Source organism: Manacus vitellinus, unplaced genomic scaffold (genome assembly GCF_001715985.3).
Source record: "Manacus vitellinus isolate BGI_N305 unplaced genomic scaffold, ASM171598v3 scaffold_23_pilon, whole genome shotgun sequence".
In the NCBI taxonomy this organism is placed as follows: domain Eukaryota; kingdom Metazoa; phylum Chordata; class Aves; order Passeriformes; family Pipridae; genus Manacus; species Manacus vitellinus.
In genome coordinates, this window is record NW_021939718.1 from 4,971,286 (window position 1) to 4,991,742 (window position 20,457).

General features: G+C 39.9%; 1 protein-coding gene across 1 annotated transcript in view; it reads left to right on the plus strand.

Moving 5' to 3' along the window:
• Positions 1–20,457, plus strand: part of MAN2A1 (mannosidase alpha class 2A member 1) — a 111,608-nt gene that overhangs the window by 16,016 nt on the left and 75,135 nt on the right. The window contains exons 3-5 of the mRNA XM_029959928.1: positions 7,985–8,129; positions 17,136–17,307; positions 18,992–19,119. Coding sequence (XP_029815788.1) covers positions 7,985–8,129; positions 17,136–17,307; positions 18,992–19,119 — 445 coding nt within the window. The remainder of the gene's footprint in view (positions 1–7,984; positions 8,130–17,135; positions 17,308–18,991; positions 19,120–20,457) is intronic.

The window sequence follows — 20,457 nt, forward strand, 5'->3', positions numbered from 1 at the left end:
AAAATGAAAAACACTCGATTAAATATGGATACAACCCGATGATTTTTTTAGTTCAGTAGTTCAAGAAATATTTGGCACTTGTGCTCAGAGAAGATGGAATTCTCGATAGCCATTGTGCCGAGCTGGAAGGCCTTTTAAATAATACAGTGAGGTGTCTCCTGCCTTGTCCTTCTCAACTTCTGAAGCATCTAACATTGGGCTTAGCAACGTTACTTCTTTTAAAAATGAGACATGAGTCACTCTTTAAAAAGGTAATCTGAAGAGGCACAAACTATGCATTTATTTCTTCTGTGCAATAGTTTAGTATTCACTGGGGAAATGTTGTGATTTTTTCACAAGATTTGCATTACTTCAGCAGCTTGAGTCCCTCAGCGTAGGAAAAGATTAGGCCCATATAGGGGAAAAAAAGACAACCGATAAATTTTCAGATGTTTTAATGAAAAGCTTGTAACAACATGACTGTCTTCTGAAGGAACCATAATGAAGACAGGCAGCATTCTTTTTCAGTTTCTATCTGTGTACTGTTTTAACAAAATCCTTTCTTTCTATATCAGTATTTTATACTTAGACATGAAACTAAAATATGTCTGTGAAATACTTTCTTTAACCTTTTTTGCTTTTACTGACTAGGAATTTGGAACTTATTCTTTACTTGCAGTCATGTAACTTGTTCCAGTGATGATGTAGTTTGCAATTTATCCTTTGCACAATTCTGACTGATGATGGTGTTCTATGAAAGACAAAAATGACTTCTGTCTTTTGGATGTCTTGGCATAAGTAGTGATTTCTGCCTGATCTGGCTTTAGTTTATTACAGTGGAAGTATTTTATTTTTTTTTCCTAGGCTTTTTTTGTTACTGCTTCTGGTTAACATTCTAATCACAAACTGACTGATTTTTTTGAGGTTAGGAGGGACGTCTGGAGGTCATCTGGTCCAACTCTCAGCTCAAGCAGGGTCACCTGTAGCCTTTCAGGAGGAACCTTCTGTGTTTCAGTGTGTGCCCATTGCCTCTGGTCCTGTCACTGGGCATCACTGGAAAGAACCTGGCTCCACCTGCTGTGCACTGTCTCTTCCGGTATTGCTACACATTGATAAGATCCTCCCAAACCTTCTCTAAGTTAAACTGTTTCATCTCTCTGTCTTTCCTCCTGTGAGAGCTGCTTCAGTTCCTTCATCATTTTAGTAACCCTTTGCAGGTCTCTTTCCGGTGTGTCCATGTCACTTGTACTGGTAAACTTGGAAGTGGACACAGTACTCCAGGAAGGTGTTTTTAAGACTTGTTTTAATTCTCATAATCTGACTCTGATTTTGATTAGTAATAAGTTCAACTAATTTCCCTAAGTCAAGTCTACTTTGCCTGTGATGGTAATCAGTGAGTGATCTCTCCCTGCTCTTAACTCACATACCTTTTGTTACATTTTTTTCTTCCGTGTCCAATGACAGAGGGAAGTGATAGAGTGGCTTTGGTAAGCACCTGACATCCAGCCAGGGTCAATCCACCACGCTCCCATCTGTCTCTGCTTTCACCCTCTGTAGGCTTCCTTTTTGTGTTCACATTTTGCCAGGAGCTCCTTTTTCATCCATGGAGGCCTCCTGGCATTTTTGCCTGACTTCCTGGTATGGAGTTGTCTTCAGCTTGAAAGTGGTTATCCTTGAATATTAACCAGTTTTCTTGGGACCCTTTTCCTTCCCAGGACCTTATCCTGTGGGACTTTGCCAAGCAGAGTGTTCAGACTCTGATCTCCTGAAGTTCATTGCCCTTCTCTGAATACACTCCAACATGTCAATGTCCTTCTTGTAGTGAGGGAACCAGAACTGGACTCAGGATTTGAGGTGCCTCAGTACAGTGCCCAGTACAGAGGACAATCACTTACTTGCTGGCCACACAGTTTCTGATACAGGCCAGGATACCACTTTCCTTCTTCCCCTGTGGGCACACTGCTGCGTGCTGATCCCCAGGTCCTTTTCTTCTAGACAGTTCTCCAGCCCATTTCCCCCCATCCTGTAGCACTGCAGGGGGTTGTTGTAATCCAAGGGCAGGACCTGGCACTTGTCCCTGTTGAACCCCGTACAATTGACCTAATCCCATAGATCCAACCTGTCCAAATTTCTCTGTAGCGCTTTCCTAGTCCCCACCTAACTTTTGCGTGTCTAAGTGATGTAGCAGGTAACTGACCATTTGCTCTGAGGTTATGGGGCCTTGATTCTGCACCCTATCTCTGTCTTCCAGCTTAGGGCACTAGGTACCGGAAGAGCAGGTGGTCTTACTGTTCAAGACTGAGGCAAAGAAAACATTTAGTACCTTAGCCTTTTCCTCGTCCTTTGTCACTACATTTCACACCACATCCAATAAAGGATAGAGAGTCTCCTTAGCCCTCCTGTTGTTGCTAATGTATCTATAGAAACATTTTTTTGTCTTTCACTGCAGTAGCCAGATTAAGTTCTAGTTGGCCTTTGTTCCTTCAAATTTAGTTGGCCTTTGTTCCTTCTAGTTGGCCTTGTTCCTTCTCTGCATAACCTCACAACATCCTTGTAGTCCTCTGGAGTGACTTTCCTCTTCTTTCAAAGCTGATAAATTCTCTTTTTTTCCTGTGTTCTAGCCCTGAGTTCAGCAAGCTTGTTCAGCCAGGCTTGTCCTCCGTGATGGCTCGTTTTCTGGCACATGTGAACAGACTGCTCCTGCTCCTTTAGGATTTCCTTTGTGAATAATGTCCAGCCTTCCTGGACCCTTTCGCCCTTCAGGACTGCCTCCCAAGGGATTCTGTCAACCAGGCTTCTACACAGGTCAAAGCCACCCCTCCAGAAGCCCATGGTGGCAGCAGTTCTGCTGGTCCTGCTCCTTGCTTCTCCAGTAGTTGAAAACTCTCCTTGGTTGATCACTGAGGCCAAGATGGCTTCTGACCACCACAACACCTGTTCACAAACAGCAAGTCCAGTGGGTCCATCCCCTAGCTGGCTCTCTTACCAGCTGTGCCAGAAAGTTATCTTCCACTCGCTCCAGGAACCTCCTAAATTGATTTGTCTCCATTGTGTTGTGTTTCTAGCACACATCTGGTAACTCCATGAGTCCCCCATGAGAACAGTGACTAGCAGTTGTGAGACTTCTACTTGGAGAATATTTTATCTGCCTCTTCATCCTGCCTGTGTAGTCTATAACAGACTGTCACCATGGTAGGTATGTCTTCTTGGCCTTCCCACTGATTCTTGCCCGTAAACACTCAATGGTGTTGTCATCCTCATAAAGCTCTAGACAGTCAAAACACTCACTCACATACAGGTCTACCCCACTGCCTCTCCTTCCTTGCCTATCCCTTCTTAAGAGGTAATAGCCATCTGTTGCAACACTCCCATTGGGTGAGTCATCCCACCATGTTTCTGTGACAGCAGCTGTGTCATAGTTTTCCTGCTGCGCAATGGCTTCCAGCTTCTCCAGTTTGTTTCCCATATTGTATGCATTGGTGTAGATGCATTTCAGTTGGGCTGTTGTTCCTTCCAGCTTTTTTGGGGGGGAAGCCCTAGTTGCTATGTGATCATTCTTAGGTACTTCTTGTGTCTTTGGATGGACACATGGGTGTCACATGGATCTCCATCCTCCACTCCAATTAGATGGCAGACTGAAGGACCTTGCTAGCAGACTGACGCTCAAACTTTGGAGTGCTGTGTGCAGCCTTATCTCTAGCAAACGTGGTTTTATCCCTTTCCAGCTTCAAACCCACAGGCAGAGCTCCATGCACACCAGCTGTTCTCTCACATAAAAGCCAATGCTCCCTCCTTGTCTTTCTGGCCTATCTTTCCTCAAAATCTTGTGTCCCTCCATTGCAGCTTTACAGTCATTAGAGTCATCCCACCATGTCACCATTATCATAAGATCATAGGCTTGCAGCTGCACACAGCACTCTTTCACGCACCATGTTTATTCCCTTGAGTGTACTTCAGTGAGCCATCCCAGCATGCTGATTTACCAGAAAGGCTTTTGGGGATTTCTCTGTAATTGTGCCTTGTAGGCACTTACTTGCTCACCTACAGATGTTAGACGTGACCCTGTTTAAACCCTGTTTTGTTGATTTCTTAAATTATTATACATTTTTAAAATCCTTTCGTGTCACATTGTTCCTGAGCATTGCTGCTCTGCAGGACTGCTGGTATCTTACTCTGTCCCCCTTTATTCTTAGCCAGAAGGTGTCTTTAATAGGTCAACCATCCTTCTGGCAAAGGTACCTCTGTGCACTTAGTGAGTTGGATCTCATCTCTCCTAAGCAGACACAGGTCTGCAAATAGGGTCCCATGGTCATGGAATCCTCAAATCTGTTTCAAACAGCAGCTCTGAGGCCAATTATTGATCTATACTATCAGTATCCTCCTCTCACACCCCTACCCCTCACTGGTGGGATAGCAGAGGACACCACCTGGGCCTTGATTACTACCCACAGAACTCTGCAGTCACTTTTGATGCAGTCTGGCTTGCCTCTGGCAGTATCACTGGTACCCACATGAAAGAATAACAAGGGCTAGTAGTCACTGAGTTGGACAAACTTCAACAGTTCCACTACAATATACAGGAGCCAGGCCCTTGGCAGGCAGCAAAAACCTCTAGATGGTGGGTCAAGTCAGGTCATTGAAGCAGTTATTTCAGACAACTTGTTGATTAAGATTCCAAGACCTATTTTCTGAATTGCAGTTTCCATCTCTTGAGCTCATAGTCATATAAGCATGGTTTGAGATAACTGTAAGGTTGTAGATTTTAGGGGAAAATAATCTATGTTATGGGCTGTAAAAATTGGTATCTTGCAGACTGCAGAAAGTTCCTTGTTAAATTCAGGCTCTATCCATGAGAAAAAACCAGGAATGTATGGAATTCCATCAATTACTGCTTTTTAAACAAATACGTTTTCATGGTTGAAATGTCCAAAGAGTTTATCAGTCTTAACGCCTGTCTCAGTCTGAGGAGACTGGAATGTTTGCTAAAGAGGATGAGTTATGAGATAGACCAAACTCCTCTCTCTCAGCAATTGTAAATTCAAAATTAAGGGGCTTTAATCGAGGAAGTGTGGAAAAAACAGAAGAAATAACAACCCTTTATTAAAAACTATATGTATGTTGGCAAAAACAGTAACAGAACACAAAAAAACTAGACAGTAGTCCTAAAAAAAAAAAAGGTCTGAATGAATACTTCTCTGTCCTTTAGCGCAGTCCTGATCGTGGCCTGCAGGGGTGCTGTTGGATCACTGAAGGTGTAGGGCCTGCAGTTGTTGTGTTTTTCCAGATGACGGTGTTCCAAGGCTCTTCCCTTCTCTCCCAGCAAGCACAGACCTCTCTGATGAAAGCCCAGTAGGTCCCGGCTGGAGTCACGAGGCAGTGTGCGAGCCGACCGAGTCTGGTGGTCTGACCTCACCAGGACGAAAAGCCAGAAAGAAAAAACTTCCGGGCCTTCTCTCCAAATGCCCGCACGCAGATCCCCCTCTCCGTCCCCAAGAGCGAACTCCCCAATCTGCCTTCCTCCTCTCCCCAGCCTCTCTGATGGACCATTAGCTAGGAATTCAACCAGATCTTTTGTAAAGCTAATTGACTCCCTTCCCCACACTCACTCCAATTTTTCTTAGAGTGGAGCAGGGGAAGAAAAATTCCCCTATGAAATTTATAACCTATAACGACGTCATTCATTGTTAACTGGCAAATTTACAGAATATGCACTTACATTTTTTTCAGAACATTGCATTGCAGAGAAAAGATATGCTTCCTCCTCAAACTGAGATTTTAGAAAATACCATATTGAAAAAATATATAATAATAGCATATAATTATATATATTGTATATGTAACTATATATATATATTATATATATAATCTATTATGTGATATATATTATTTATATAAAATATAAATTAGCCTAAAATAGCGCATTTAGAAAATTTTCCATTGGGTTACTTTCAACATAACCCTTATTTGGGCCCTTCAGGCTGACAGTACAAAATGCCCGGATATGCAAGTATTACACCTGTTTTTTCCATTGATTATTGTTGTCCAAAGATCTTTTGTTGTTGGTGTGAGGTAAAAGAACAAGGAGTGGAGTTTTATCTTGTATATGTGTATGTGTAAAAATTTCCACTTTTTCAGTGTTCTTATGTCATTTTGATTTTAGTGTTAGAAATGTTTTTTGTAAATATAAGTGGAGTTTGTGAAAAGTATGTGATGAATGTATATTTTATAGACTTTTCTTAAGTGTTTCATGGATGTGATGGTGGAATGTACTGGGTGCAGATGTCCAGGTGTTGGCAGTGAGGGGCTCCAGGGGTGGTGTGTATGAGGAGAGGCCAGTGCTGTCCTGTGCCAGGCACAGCTGTTCTAGGCAGCTCCAAAACAGACCCAGCGCTGGATACAGCCAAACCCTCCATCAGCAAAGGGTGGTGCTGCTTCTAGGACAGCATGTTTTAAGAAAGCGGAAAATGTTGTGTGTCAGTGTAGCATAAGGTTAAACAAGGGAGAGAAACAACCCTGTTGAACAAGGTCTTTGATGAAGGAAGCAGAGAAGGTATTCTAGTCCCTGGAGCAGGTGGGGGAGACCACAGTGGAGTAAGTATTTCCTTGAAATCTGTGGAGGACTCCATGCCAGAGCAGGTAGATATTTCCATGAAGAACTGGAGCCCATAGAGGACCCATACAGGAGGAGTTCCTGAAGTACTGTAGCTTGTGGAAGGGACCCCATGCTGGAGCAGGCAAAAAATGTGAAAAGGAAGGAATGACTGAGGGGAAACAGGAGGGACTAACCTCTCACTATCCAATTCTATTTGAATTATCAATAAATTAATTTACCGTTCCCCAAGTCAGGTCTGTTTTTTCTGTGATGGTAATTGGTAAGTGATCTCTCTGTTTTTATCTTCACACATCATATTTTAATCTTATTTCTCCCCCTGTTCTGTTGATGAGGAAGAGTGAGAGAGCAGCTGGGTGGGGGCCGAAATCCATCACAAGGCCTTAACTTCTTTAGTCAGATGTTTGTTTCAGATGTGTGTAGTTTTTTAAAGTTTCCTAGCAGGACAGAAACCAGCTTGCCTCTGAAAAGTTTTAACTCTTGTGATGTTAAAGTAGTAAATGACTCATACAGGCTTTTTTTGTGGAGAGAAATTGTTTGTTCCAAAAAGTTTGTCAGGTGACTAATTGTATTCTAACATAGAGTTAGAACTAATTAAAATTTAGTTTTTAAACTAGAATGTCAGGAAAAGGCTTGTCCAATGACAGTTCTTGCTTATATCTTGTCTTCTTTCTTAAAAGCAGACCAGAGCATAAAAAAACCCAAACAACCAAAACCAGCCAGAAAACTCATATTAGTAGACTCTCTTTGGAGCTGTGTGGTGTTCCCAAAATTTCATAAGAACTTGCTAAAGTAATTCTAGAGTTGTTTTATTTACCTGTAACATTCTCATTTGTCCTCTCCTGTACAATTATTGTACTGGGCAAGAGTAAACATACAAGGAGCTTTGTTACAGCAGTTGGGTATCATTATGAATGTTTTTTCTTGGTAGTTTCTTTCAGTTCCCTTTTGTGAACTTGACTTTTGCCTCGATCTCTCTTATGCTGTTATTCCTTCTTACTACTTGCTTATTGCTTGTTTTCTTCATTTTCTGCATTCCTGTTTAGTGTGCTGTGCTTTTATGTATAGTCCTCTTCATACCTTCCTGCCCAACGCCATTGTAAGATGCCATAATTTTTGTGTCTTAAGGCTCTTAATCCTACTGTTTGTCTAATCAATTTCAGTTTCCTCAGAATAGAGCCTGCCAAATGCTCCCCTTCCTGCCAGCTGTGTCTTGGGTGTCCTTGTGTGACTTGAAAGTTGCTCTCATTTGTCAGTTTTCTATGCATTTGGCACGTTATCTCTCCCTCTGTAATGAACAAGCTTGTCCATTTTCATTGAAAATGGCTTTGGTTTTTAGTAGCAGAACTGTTTTTCTGAATTCATGTTTTATATGCTGTGATTTTTTTTTTTTAGATGCTGGATGTCTACGACATTCTTCCTTTTGATAATCCAGATGGTGGCGTTTGGAAACAAGGATTTGATATCACATACAATGAAAATGAATGGGACAATGAACCACTTCAAGTTTTTGTTGTGCCTCACTCCCATAACGACCCAGGTAATATTTTAATTGTGTTGATTTGACTACTTAGAGGCTTTTGAATTAGGAAATACGTTGCCATTTCTGTCAAGATTTGGGGTTTTATGAAGTATATTAGTTAATATGTTACATTTAAGTCTATACATCTAATCAGATGTATAATTTAGGTACCATTGACTTCAAATTTATATCTGTTATGATATAAATTGTACATCTACTTATTTATTAACCAGAGTAGAACTTCAATGTTGAAATTGGAATGTAATATGAATTTTCTGTGTTCATTCTTCTGGTAACCCATTCAATTTATTCATTGCTGCATTATTTGCTGTTCTTATTTTGACTTTTGGACTGTCACAGATATGTAACCCTTAGCCTGTGCTAAAGAAGTATGCTTTTGGAAGATGTGACAATAGTAAATCTGAAGTTTTTGACTGTAACACTGCCTTTACTGTTTTGCACACACCCCCAACCTCCAGTGGGATAACATAAAGTCTAGATTTAAACAGAAAACTAGGTATGCCTACCTAATTTCACTTCTTCTGCCCAAGTGGATGTTAACTGTAATAATTAAAATGGAGAAATGTTCCTTTATTTTGAAATTGCTGTAAAATTTACCACAAAGCAGTGAATTATACTGCTACAGTATAGTTCTGATACATGTACACTGAACATGAGAAGCTGATGGTTGTTATTGTAGAAAGCCACAACTTCAGTGATATTAGATTTTACTGCTTTGTATCTCTCTAACAATGTAATTTGTTGTTTGAAGTGGATCTGAGTAAAGACATGGTAGTTTGAATGTAAGTGGCTTTTATCTGCACATATCTAGCATTTTCAAAGAGAATGAGCACTGAAATTTGGAGGGGAAAATCAGGGGTGCTGCATACGGGTTGTGCTGCTGCAGTGAAGGTTCTTGTGTCTGAGTGCACCTCCTGGCAGCTGCCCTCGCACAACGATTACAATGAATTCCAGGAGGATTAGGTAAGACCTTTGACTTTTCCCCTTTGCTTTTATCAGGGCAGTTAGCCTTAAGGTGTCCTTTATCACAATTATAGTATCGAGGGGTAAGATGCAGTATTGCAGTGAGGGCAGTCATTTTGTGATCTATAGTACCCACTTTGGAACATGCAGATACCATATCAGCCACAGATGGGTCTCCTGGCAATGCATCTATAATTTTCTAACAATCTTGGTTCGCATTATCTTTTACTAACTGCTTTAGGAGAGCCTGATGCAGAATTTCATCATCTACCTGCTTTTCTAATGAAACTGCAATATGTTCAACAAACTGTAAAAAAGGTTCCCTCAGTCCCTATTTCACTGTTGTATATCTAGGACGAGGGGAAGCAAGTTCCATAGTTTTAGTCAGAGCTAACATTCCCTTCTGCTGACATTGTTGTAACACGACAGGATCGCACTGGGCTTGTAAGTCAGGATTGCTAAAACAATTTTTTCCCATTAAAGCTTCCACTCCTACACCCAGTCTCGGATCCCCTGCAAGGAAGTCTCATATTCCCCATAGATATTCTTTCTGCTTGTTTCTGCCAGTTAGTTTTAAACACTTGGTGTTGTACAGGTTCAAATAAAACTTGAGCTAGATGGTCAATATCATAAGGAGCTAGCAAATCAACATTAATTGCACGAATCACACTCATAACTTCAGGACAATTTACACCATATTTTGTTACATACATTTGCAAATCCTGAATAACCTTCCAAGCAGATACATAATGTTCATCTTGCTTGCCAGAGTTAGGAACAGCTTTTAACACAGGATAAGCTTCTACTCCTGGCTCTATTCCTGGAGCAAAGGCAGCATCATTCACAGCTTGTGAGGGGTGCCCGATCTTGTCTAACAACTCCCATTCCCCCCTTTCTGCAGCTTGTACGTGCACCGTCTCCCATTGCTGTAACAGTTACTGGTGGCAAAGTCCATGGATCAGTCAGTGTTCGTGTCTTTTGGCACTGGGGCCCCCCATCTACAGGTTGTAAGGCTCGATTACGCACAGAGGCATTTTCAGCTTCCTCCATGTCTGCATCTTCTATTGGGGGGGGGCTGACGCCGAATGATACAAGCCCTTATTAGGTATATCATCCTCATTGTTTTCATCAGTGTCCTCGTCCTCCTCCTTGTTCTCCTCTAGCAGAGGAACAGAGGATGCAATCTTTTGCTTTGCTTTAAATCCTTCTACAAGTTCCATGGGTATCTTATAACGGTAAGGGACTATCGCAGTAGGGGACTTGTATTTACAAGGAGTTTTAACTAGCTCATGGGGTGCAGGATAGCAAACTTTTGAGCCTTTCGGGGTTCTTGTAGCCGGACCCTTGGTAGATTTTTTGGTATGTGGATCCAGACATCACACTGTTTCTTTTTTATCTGCTAAAGCACCCAATTCATCATCAGAGGGGGAGGTAGCAAGCGGCGATGCTGCAGCAACTGAAGTTCCCTCCTCCCCTGCATGTCCTTCTGTATCTGACAAAGGCTCTGTTTCAGGCAACTGAATACCTTCTGAAACTTGTTCATTAAGCCAGTCTTTTAAAGTCTCAACCAATATATGCCAGGTGGCAGGCAAACCTTCTACTTCCTTAGCATTCTTAGTACCCCTATAGACCTCTTTCCAGAGTGTATTCTCCACCTTCTCCCAGGTCTTAACTCTAAAAGCAACTCATGTGTTAGCTTCAAAGCCTTGCTTTGGACACCATAGCAGCAAATGTTGCAAGTCATAATCTTCAACAGTTACACCTTTACACTTTAGGAAGTGCTTCCAAGTGGACAGCACCAACTTTTCCTCTTTAGAATCTGATTCCCCATTATCACAGTCTTTGTTCTTGATGGCTCACATTTTCCAGGTGTCAGTAGTTCTCAGGTCTGGACCCAGGCAGTCTCCCCACTGCTCTCAGCTACGCCAAGCTCCGTCACCACCATCCTTCGCCCGATGGTCAGTAATGCAGTATCACGTCGGGGTCACCACATGTCGGTGTAGAGTCGTGATGGCCGATAAAGACACAAGGGGTTAGTTATGTACAGAAAACATGTCTAAAGTTCCACTTTATTTTCTCATCTGCTTTTTTATACTCCTTGCTAGCATCAAGCAGTAACCTTATTTTAAGTAAGCAAGCAACAGCATTTTCATTGGCTAGGATCTATTCGTGATACATTTGGCAAAGCTCAAGGGCTTATTGCAGTTCCCACATCCTAGGCCTACTGACTTTACAGTCTGTCTTTGTTTCTTCATTAGGGCTGCATACTGACTTTCTTACCATCAAGGATACACCCGAAAGTTTGCCCAGTCAATATCTTCATCCTGGGAGCTAATAGACCCACTATTAACCCCTTCAATACAGTATTGTCCAGTTATGACAGCTAAATTAATGAAGTATGGATATAGTAAAAAGAAAATAATCACAGTATTAACTTTGAACAGCCTATCTGTAGAAATGTCTTGAAACCTGTGTCTATTTTCTCTCTTGTTGTAGTTCTAAAAACTTTCCTAGAAAGAAGAAACTCTGTACAGACACTTAATAAATCCAAAGCTATCCCAAAGGACTATACAGAACTTCTCATTCTCTTGGTTCTCCTTAGAAAGGGCTTTGGAGTTTACCTGTGTCATTTCTGCTGAAGTTAGTACGATCATATCCTAACAACAGGCTGTTGGCATCCTGCTAGAGACCAGTTGCCTGGTCTGGTGTTACATCTGTCCTTCTAGAATAACTTGACTAAATTGAACAAAGACTCGGTGCACAGTGTAGGCTGAGGCAATTTTTCAAGAGCGTGAGGCTTGGGAGCTGCATGGGAATGTCCTGAGGAAAACAGAAAACTTTACCAGTGTCTATGCAAGTCATGAGATTCAGTAGGGGCTCAGTGTCCTGGTACTGATTTTTTTTATTTTTTATGTTTTATTTCTACTGACACTTTTTCTACAGATTCTAGTAATTTAAATTGTTTTAAAAATTATTTAATTTTTATTAGATTTATACACCTTCAGTAACTGTCTTCCAAACATTGGGCTGGTTTCTTCTATGGTGCCTGATGTGTCTGAGGCACTGATGTGTCTCACTACCCATATGGAATTTACCAGTTTCTATTGCCATTATGGAAGGACTCTTTGGAGCTAACTGTTGGCTTTCTGACCTCTAGCCTTTTGCTTTCTACTTCATGTCTAGCTTTGAGTCATGCCTCCTACAATCAGCTGTGGTAGGTTTTCAGAGCCAACACCTTTTGCATATGACAAGATTTAGCACAGGGTGCCTTAGCAGTATTTGGTTCATCCTGTAGCACCAGTTCTGTTTCCCAAAAGTGACCCACTGAATGTTGATTCTGAGGAATCTGAGAAATTTGAGTTTACTGAACATCTTCTCACATCAAGATTATTGCTGGACAGGCTGGATTGATGGACCAAGGCCAGTTGTATTGAGGTTCAACAAGGTGAAGTTCTGGGTCTTTCTGTTGGGTCCTGACAACCCCCTGCAGTGATATAGGCTGAGGGAAGAGTGGCTGAAAAGCTGCTCGGGGAAAAGGACCTGGGTCTGCTGTTTGACAGTGGCTGAACATGAGCCAGGAGTGTGCCCAGGTGGCCAAGAAGGCAAGGATGCCAAGGGCATCCTGGCTTGGATCAGTAATAGTGTGGCCAGCACGACCAGCGCAGGGACCGTCCCCCTGTATGGGGTGCTGGTGAGACCACAACTCTAATCCTGTGATCACTTTTGGGCCCCTCACTTTGAGGTGCTGGAGCGAGTCCAGAGAAGGGCAACAGAGCTGAGTAAGGGTCTGGAGCACAAGTCTGATGAGCAGCAGCTGAGGGAACTGGGGGTGTTTAGCCTGGAGAAAAGGAGGCCCAGGGGGACCTTACTACAACTTGTTTACTCCTTATGATCACTTACTACAACTACCTGAGAAGAGGGTGTAGTGTAGCCAGGTGGGGAGCAGTCTCTTCTTCCAGGTAACAAGTGATTTACAGGAGTAGATGGCCTCGAGTTGTGCCAGGGCAGGTTTAGATTAGATAGTAGGAAAAAATTCTTCACTGAAAGGGTTGTTAACATTGGAACAGGTTGCCCAGAGAAGTGGTGGAATTGCAACCCCTGGAAGTGTTCATAAAAGCGTGTGGATATGTCACTGAGGGACATGGTTTAGTGGTGAACACAGTGGTGGTTTAATGATTGGACTTGATTTTCTTGAAGGTGTTTTCCAACCCAAATGATTCTGTGATTATTTTGGTAGATACTGCCATCTGTCACTACAAATTACAGTCCTCCTCACCGTGTGCCAAGCAGGGCGTACGATCTGGAGGCTGTTGTTAGCTCAGCTGGCCAATAGCAAAGGCTCTTAATATCAGGTTGTGCTGGAGGAGACTTCATCAGAGTCTCCAGATTTTTAGCTTTGTGTCTTTTGAAACTGGGAGACTGAACAGCTCTGTGTTACTTCTATGGAAACAGTTCTCAAAATAGAGGAATTGCTGAGAACATGGACACATCTCTTATTAGACTCCAAAATAGGATGAAAGTTACTAAGCTCACTCAGTGAGAAATGCCTTGAGCTTCACTATATATTTGCTATGATTCCTGAAATATTATAGTATCTTTTGGAAGGTCAGAGGGTTTTCTTCAGGTCCAGAGACCCTCTCTATGCCATTCCTCTCTATCAGGTTTGGGTTGTCTGTGTTTAGAAAGCCTAACCAAACAAAAAAAAAACCCAACAAAACCCCCCCACCTCAAAGTCCCCAAGCAAACCAGTAAAAAACCCCAAACAAACACCCTCACAGAACAAACCAACCAAAAAATAAGAAATCCCAAGTAAACAACAGTCACAGCACCAAAAATACCAACCAAAAAATCCCACTGAAAAAAAAGTCAACCAAAACCACTCACCCTCCCACCCACTTTATAAAAGTTTGTGGGTCACCAAGATTATTAAATTTCTGAGACAGATAAAGCATAAATACTCCTTCATAACCAGAGGTAGCCTCACCAACACCTTTTCCACTTTAACTTTTTGTGTTATCAGTCATGGAATTTTCTGTAGGAATTTCCTCTTTACCTAGGAAGTAGATAAGTAATGTGTCTGTCTATTTCTTAATTTTTACTTATGACTGATGCCTCTTGGTGCGCCTGAGAGCTCCGTCTAAGGAAGCTTAATCTGTGTTTCTTTCCAGCATTGCTCTGACCCTCTTCCAAACACAGGCCATAGTGAACATAGCTTAAGAGTTGTATTTTTACAAGCATTCATACATCTGTCTTGGAGGGAGTAATGAGTTAAATCTATAGTAAGATACTTATTCTTTCATCTGAGAGAAGTCCTCCTCATGACTGTCCCTTCAATAATAGGGTTTGAAGAATTCTTTGAAGTTATGAGTGCTGTCTCCCATCTTTCTGATGCAGCTTTTTTCTGGCGTATGTTGTTCACAAGGGCTTGCCTGAAGTCTTAATGCTGTTGTCAGTCACCTTTAAGAGCTGACTTCCTTACTGTTGTCTGGTTTTTGTTCCTAAGTCTTCCTTCTTAATATGTAAATTCTTCATGCCTTTACTATAAAATTCTGTCTGTGCTTTCACTAGCAGCAACTAAAAGCGAGAAGTCTGCATCTCCTCATACATACAATCTAAATATCTCTCAGTATGTTTAGGCTTCTCAGTTGATACCTAATAGACTTAAACTGAGAGATAATCCTGGTAAATGTAAATGTTTCTTCACCAAAGGTGATCATGTGAGATTGGTTATTGTTTGTTTTTGCAAAGAATGTTATCATAGAAATCTCCTGACTTGATACTACTTTTGGTAAGGACATTTCTGTGCAATTGCCTAGAGTATGAAACTACACTTGAAAGAGGGAAAAATTATCTGTAACAAACGTCTGAAATCTCTTGTATAGCTAATGGTTACGTTATTCCTTTCCCAGAGAATTAAAAAAGCATCGTGCAAAGGAAATGCATTCTGGAAAAAAAGAGCTTAAGGCATCATGAACCTGTAGTGTAACAATGTATGTAAAAGATATTTACCAAGAAATGGGATCAGTAAAGATATTAGCTGCAGAGGCTTTAAATTCTCATTACATTTTATGTTTTCTCATCTGAGGTTACTTTAACTTCTCATGTAACCAATTATGCTAGTGAGAATATGCAGCTCAAAGGCAAAGAAACTGCCTTGAAACAATCTTATCTAGTGGGTGGCATCCCTGCTTATTGGAGGGGGGTAGGTAGGAACTAGGTGGTCCTTTCCAATCCAAGCCATTCTATGAATCTAAGAAACAGAATCCATAGTAGGGAAGGTGGTGGGTCTAGGTTCCATGTTTTTTTTTTGGGGGGGGGGGGGATGACTGAACGTGCTGATGCTCTGAAACACTAAATTCTGCTCAATCTGGGTTAACTGCTTCCATTTGAATTTAACCACGGCCTAGAAAGTTGGGGTCTATGCTTCTCCCTTCAGCAGCTAGTGTGTTTACCCATAACTGGGAAATAAGCATTGAGAATGGGTTCCCTTCAGACTTTTGTAGAATGAGTCCCCTTCACACTCTCGATCAGTGGTGGCATAATTGTCTTTTAGTTGCTGGCAGTTGAGGAAGATTTGAGCACCTCAGTAGAATGTCTGATCTGGGGGGGACTCAAGCAGCGCAGGTTAATCTCAAACCAGTTGTTGTGTGAGACTAGGGGCATCAAATAGGTGGCATTTCTTTCTGGAGCAGATTAAGGACCGAACATACAACCTGCTGTACTGGCAAAGCCCTTATGTCAGCTGTCACATGGTTCAACAGCAGTTTCTTGTGACTGCCTGAAGTGGATTAGGCAGCTAAAATCCAGAGAGGAGAACTCTGCTCAGGGACAGTGAAATTGTCAACCAGCACAGCTGGATTTGAAAGATGATGTTCAGCTATGACCCAAGGGGTTGAAAGACACCTCTAGCATCTATTGCTCTGTTAGCAGTGATGATTTTGGTAATGACTTCTCATTAAATAATTTAAGAATTGAGATTTGTGAGCTTTGTAACATATGTGTACCAGATCAGAGTATTTTATTGCTCAGTGTTGGGTTACAGACCTAGTATAAAGCAGCACTTAAATGTTATTGAAAGTGACTAAAGTAGATTTTTCTCTTGCCTCTCCACCCATGTGAAAGTGTATGGGCACCTCTCAGGACTAAATAATACTTTTTGACACTTCATTAATTATTTGTAACATCAGTAACTTTGCCTTACTAGCACTCACATTAAACAATTTTTTACTATTTAAGATAGTCCCCATTTCTCTGGTGTAAATCTGTATAGCTCTATGAAGTTATCTGCAGTGTTAAGATAAAAGAAAAATTAGGCATAAAGGTTTGATGCTGTTAATATACCATGGAGTTCCAGGGTTGTTTTCTGCTGACCAGGCATGCTGGATGGATATGCTATCCAGATATCTGGATATACTTTTCAGATGACTTCTTAGTTTTTTTAACACGTTTGGAACACGGACTGTTGTCTGACCCACCAAATGTAGGAAATGGGCGGCTCACAAGTTTTTCTTGACATACTGAATTACAGAAATTAGAATTTTATTCCTGGCTTATTTCTCAGTATCTCTATGTGTTTTGGGAATAGGGCGTGGACTGGGAAGATAATCTGTCAGTAGATGCTACAGTCCTCTTGATCTGAGAGATGAGGAAACCTAATGGAACTTCTCAAGGAAGATCAGTTTGCTGATATGTACTTTTTCCTTTTCAATTACTTAATTTTTCCTTAAATTAAAAATAAAAAAAAAAAGAAAATTCGCGATTGCTGGTGCCCATGTATTCCATGTATTCCGTTGATCAAACTTTCTATTTTACAAAGTAGAAAGCCTAATAATCCAGTATACATTTATAAATTTAAGAAATAAAACATCTAAACTTTGTAAAATCAAACTCCTGAGAAGTTTAGCGCTTAAAGCTGTTCACAGCACATAAAGTTCAGTTTTCTAAGAAAAACCTTCACGTAAGTTTTTGTGGGGAGCGGAAAGAAGGCAGTTCTCTAAGGCTGTTGAAAGCAACTTCAATTTCATTTTTTCTTTTTCTTAGGTTGGCTGAAGACTTTTGATGATTACTTTAGAGATCAGACACAGCATATTTTAAATAACATGGTTATAAAACTGCAAGAAGACAATCGAAGGAAGTTTATATGGTCCGAGATTTCCTACTTTTCAAAATGGTGGGACGGAATAGATAGCCAAAAAAAGGATGCTGTTAAAAGGTTTGAACGCTGAACTATATCTTATCTTCCATGTATCATGCTCCGAGATTTATGTATTTTGACTACACTGTAAACTTGAGATTTCAACTTACTGTGATGCAGAATTGCTAGAACAGATGTCTGCTTCAGTTCTGACTTTTTGGACTTGGTTTGGGTTTTTTCCACTTACAAAATAGAAATCTGTTCAGAAAATTGAAGACAAATTACTGAGTTGTTTGTTTCCATGTACAGCCATGAAGATATCATTCAAGTTGTAATGAAATTGTGATTACAAACTTTATTTGCAGTCACATTAAAGTATTGGCCGTGGAATAAATATAATCTTTCATAATAGCTATTTATGTATTTTTTTCCTTCAATTATAGCAATTATGTTAATAATTATGAAATGAGGGGTTTTTTGTTTGTTTTGAAGTATGTGGAGTTTTTTATAAATATTCAGCTGCTTTAATGGTAAAGTAGTATGTATTCTAAACTCTTCTTAGTTATTTTTAAAATCACAAGTCAAAAGGTAATGTAGAAGTAAAAGATTTGCCTAGATAGTGAGACAAGAAAGCAGGCTTCTTGGATAAACTTGAAGTAAGGATCTAGTTTAGAGTTTTCAGGAAGTGGTGATTGTTTTTTTGTTTTTTTTTTGACTTTGCTTTAAGATAGGAACTAACAGTTCTTGGCTTCTCTTTGTGATGCCCTCCTTCTCATGCCCTGCTTCAACATGCATGTGTTGCAGTATATAGTAAGTCTGTTAGATCTTCACAGCTGTAAAGGTTAGGTAATGCTGGAAATCTGGGGAATTACGTAGAAAACTAGTCATTAAAAATTTATGTACAATGCAAGAGTATTATAGCACAGCTGTTGTTTTTTGACATTAAAAAGGTCTCTTGTAACACAATAAACAGTAAATGATAGTCACTAGGTAACTATGTCCTCTCTTCAGAGGAGTCAGGTATTGATTAAGCTGCTCTAACTCAGAGAAGTGCCCTGGAGATTATTTTTTTGCCATCTTTTTCATTAGTCTTATGGGTATTATCTATGATTTGACTAAGTTTTGATAAGTTCACTGTATTTCTTTCTTGAGTTCATTGAAGATTTATATGCTGGTGTACAATGTAAATGCTGAAACTGTAAGGACAACCTGATGTTGGAAATGTGGTCGTTATGTTCACTGACAATAGAGAGACTGGATTATCCTGTGATCTGTTTCAAGAAGGCATTTTAATGAGTGCGATGATGTGAAGCCTTTATAGAGACAATAAACTTCTAAGATCTGTCAGCTTTCTAAAACTCTAAAATAAATGTTAGATCAAAGATGGGGAGATAGTAGTAGTGCTTGAAATGTGCAATGTCTGGGCGTCTTGCTCAACTGGCCTTCAGTACCATGGCACATACATTTTTATTTTTGTAATCTGTACAGGAAACAGTGTTCTTCCTGATTTTAAAAAAAGGTATCTAATATGGCACATGCAGTAGAGCTGGTTTTCATTGCACAGAGGCATTAAAATGTCACTGTTCAACTATTCGTTATTCCCAATTTGATTAAAGAAATGTAGTCCAATTATGGAAGTTGCACAAGTAATTTAGATTTTGGCATTACCTCACTGGTAAATACCTGCTGGGTATACAGAAATTGATTTTTAAGAATGTGTTTTCATATGGAAGATTGTGAACAAAATTTACATATTTTTCAGGTTAATAAAAGATGGACAGTTTGAAATAGTAACAGGAGGATGGGTCATGTCTGATGAAGCCTCTGCTCATTATTTTGCTATAATTGACCAACTAATAGAAGGACATCAGTGGCTAGAAAAGAACCTTGGTATGTATATTGATCTAAAATTTAACTATTTTAATACAAGAAGTCTGGTTTGGTTTTTTTTTTTTGTTTTGTTTTGTTTTTTTTTTCTTTTGAGTTGTTTAGGAGGCTCTCTTTACTTTGCTTTTCTGAAAGAATAAATCAGACCACTTGCAGGAGTCCAGTATTTGCAATTTGTGATTGCAGATAGAAGTTCCTGGGCAAAGGGAATTCGAACAATTTTATGTCATAACATTTTGTCTTGATCAATGTAAGACATGCGTGGAATATTGGCATAACAAAATATTAACACCTATAGCATGCCGAGTTTTAGATACCATTTCTGGTATCACTAGCAGTTTCCAGTTGCCATATCAGTGTTTTGAAAATCATGACAAAGGTCTTAAAATGAATGAAAAATTTACATTTCTTTCATGTGTTTGGATCTGTTCTGCAGGCTTTCTTATTCATTAGGTTCTCTTATGTAAAGCTTTCAAAAAAAGTAAATATGAAATTTAGATGTAGCAGTGGTAGTAGTAGTAGTTATAAACCCTAAACTGATTGTAATGTTAGAATTGTTTATAATTGAAAAATAAAAATGCTGCTGTTGCAACTTTGAGGAATTACTGACTGCAGTTACACTGGCTGAACTGTTTTGCTGGCTTTGGGATGGATTTTTTGTTTAGTTCCATAAGTAGAAATAAGCCTTTATATATAGAAAATATTTGTACAGTGATTTTAATAATAACATTATTTCATGCAATTAACTGAAATTATTTTGGAAAGCTGTTCCACCGTTTTTCTTAGATTGCAATTTCCATAAACACAGCTTGACATAATTGGATGGGGGAGGAAAGACCTAATAAAAGGGTATTGCATTCCTTACTGTTTTGTTTTCTTTTGGAAAGATGGTAAAAAGTGCCAGTGGAACTATGCTGAAGAACTAAGAGTTAGATGTAGGTTCTTTATTTACTATATGAAGTTCAGAGAAAAGAGAGTATTCATTAATGTGATTCTATTGATCACCAAACTAATAAATCAAAACAAGAGTTAGTTCTGAAACCAAAAAAGATTAATGTTATTTAAATAGCAGTTAAATTTCAACAAGCTACAGTGTCAATCCATCTACATCTGTTCATTTTCCTTCAGCTTTCTTTTTCAATTTTAACATCTGTAAGCTACTTAAACTGAAAAGGGAGATGTGTTTCATTATGATTCCAAGTAAAGATGTTCAGTGCACAATTGAAATAGTGTAGCAACAAGGGGTACTAATCCTGAATATTTTTATTTAGTTAGAATGTCTTGCTTATAAGATATTTGATTTGTTTACTTGTTTGTTTAATTGTTTATCTGTTTAGTTCT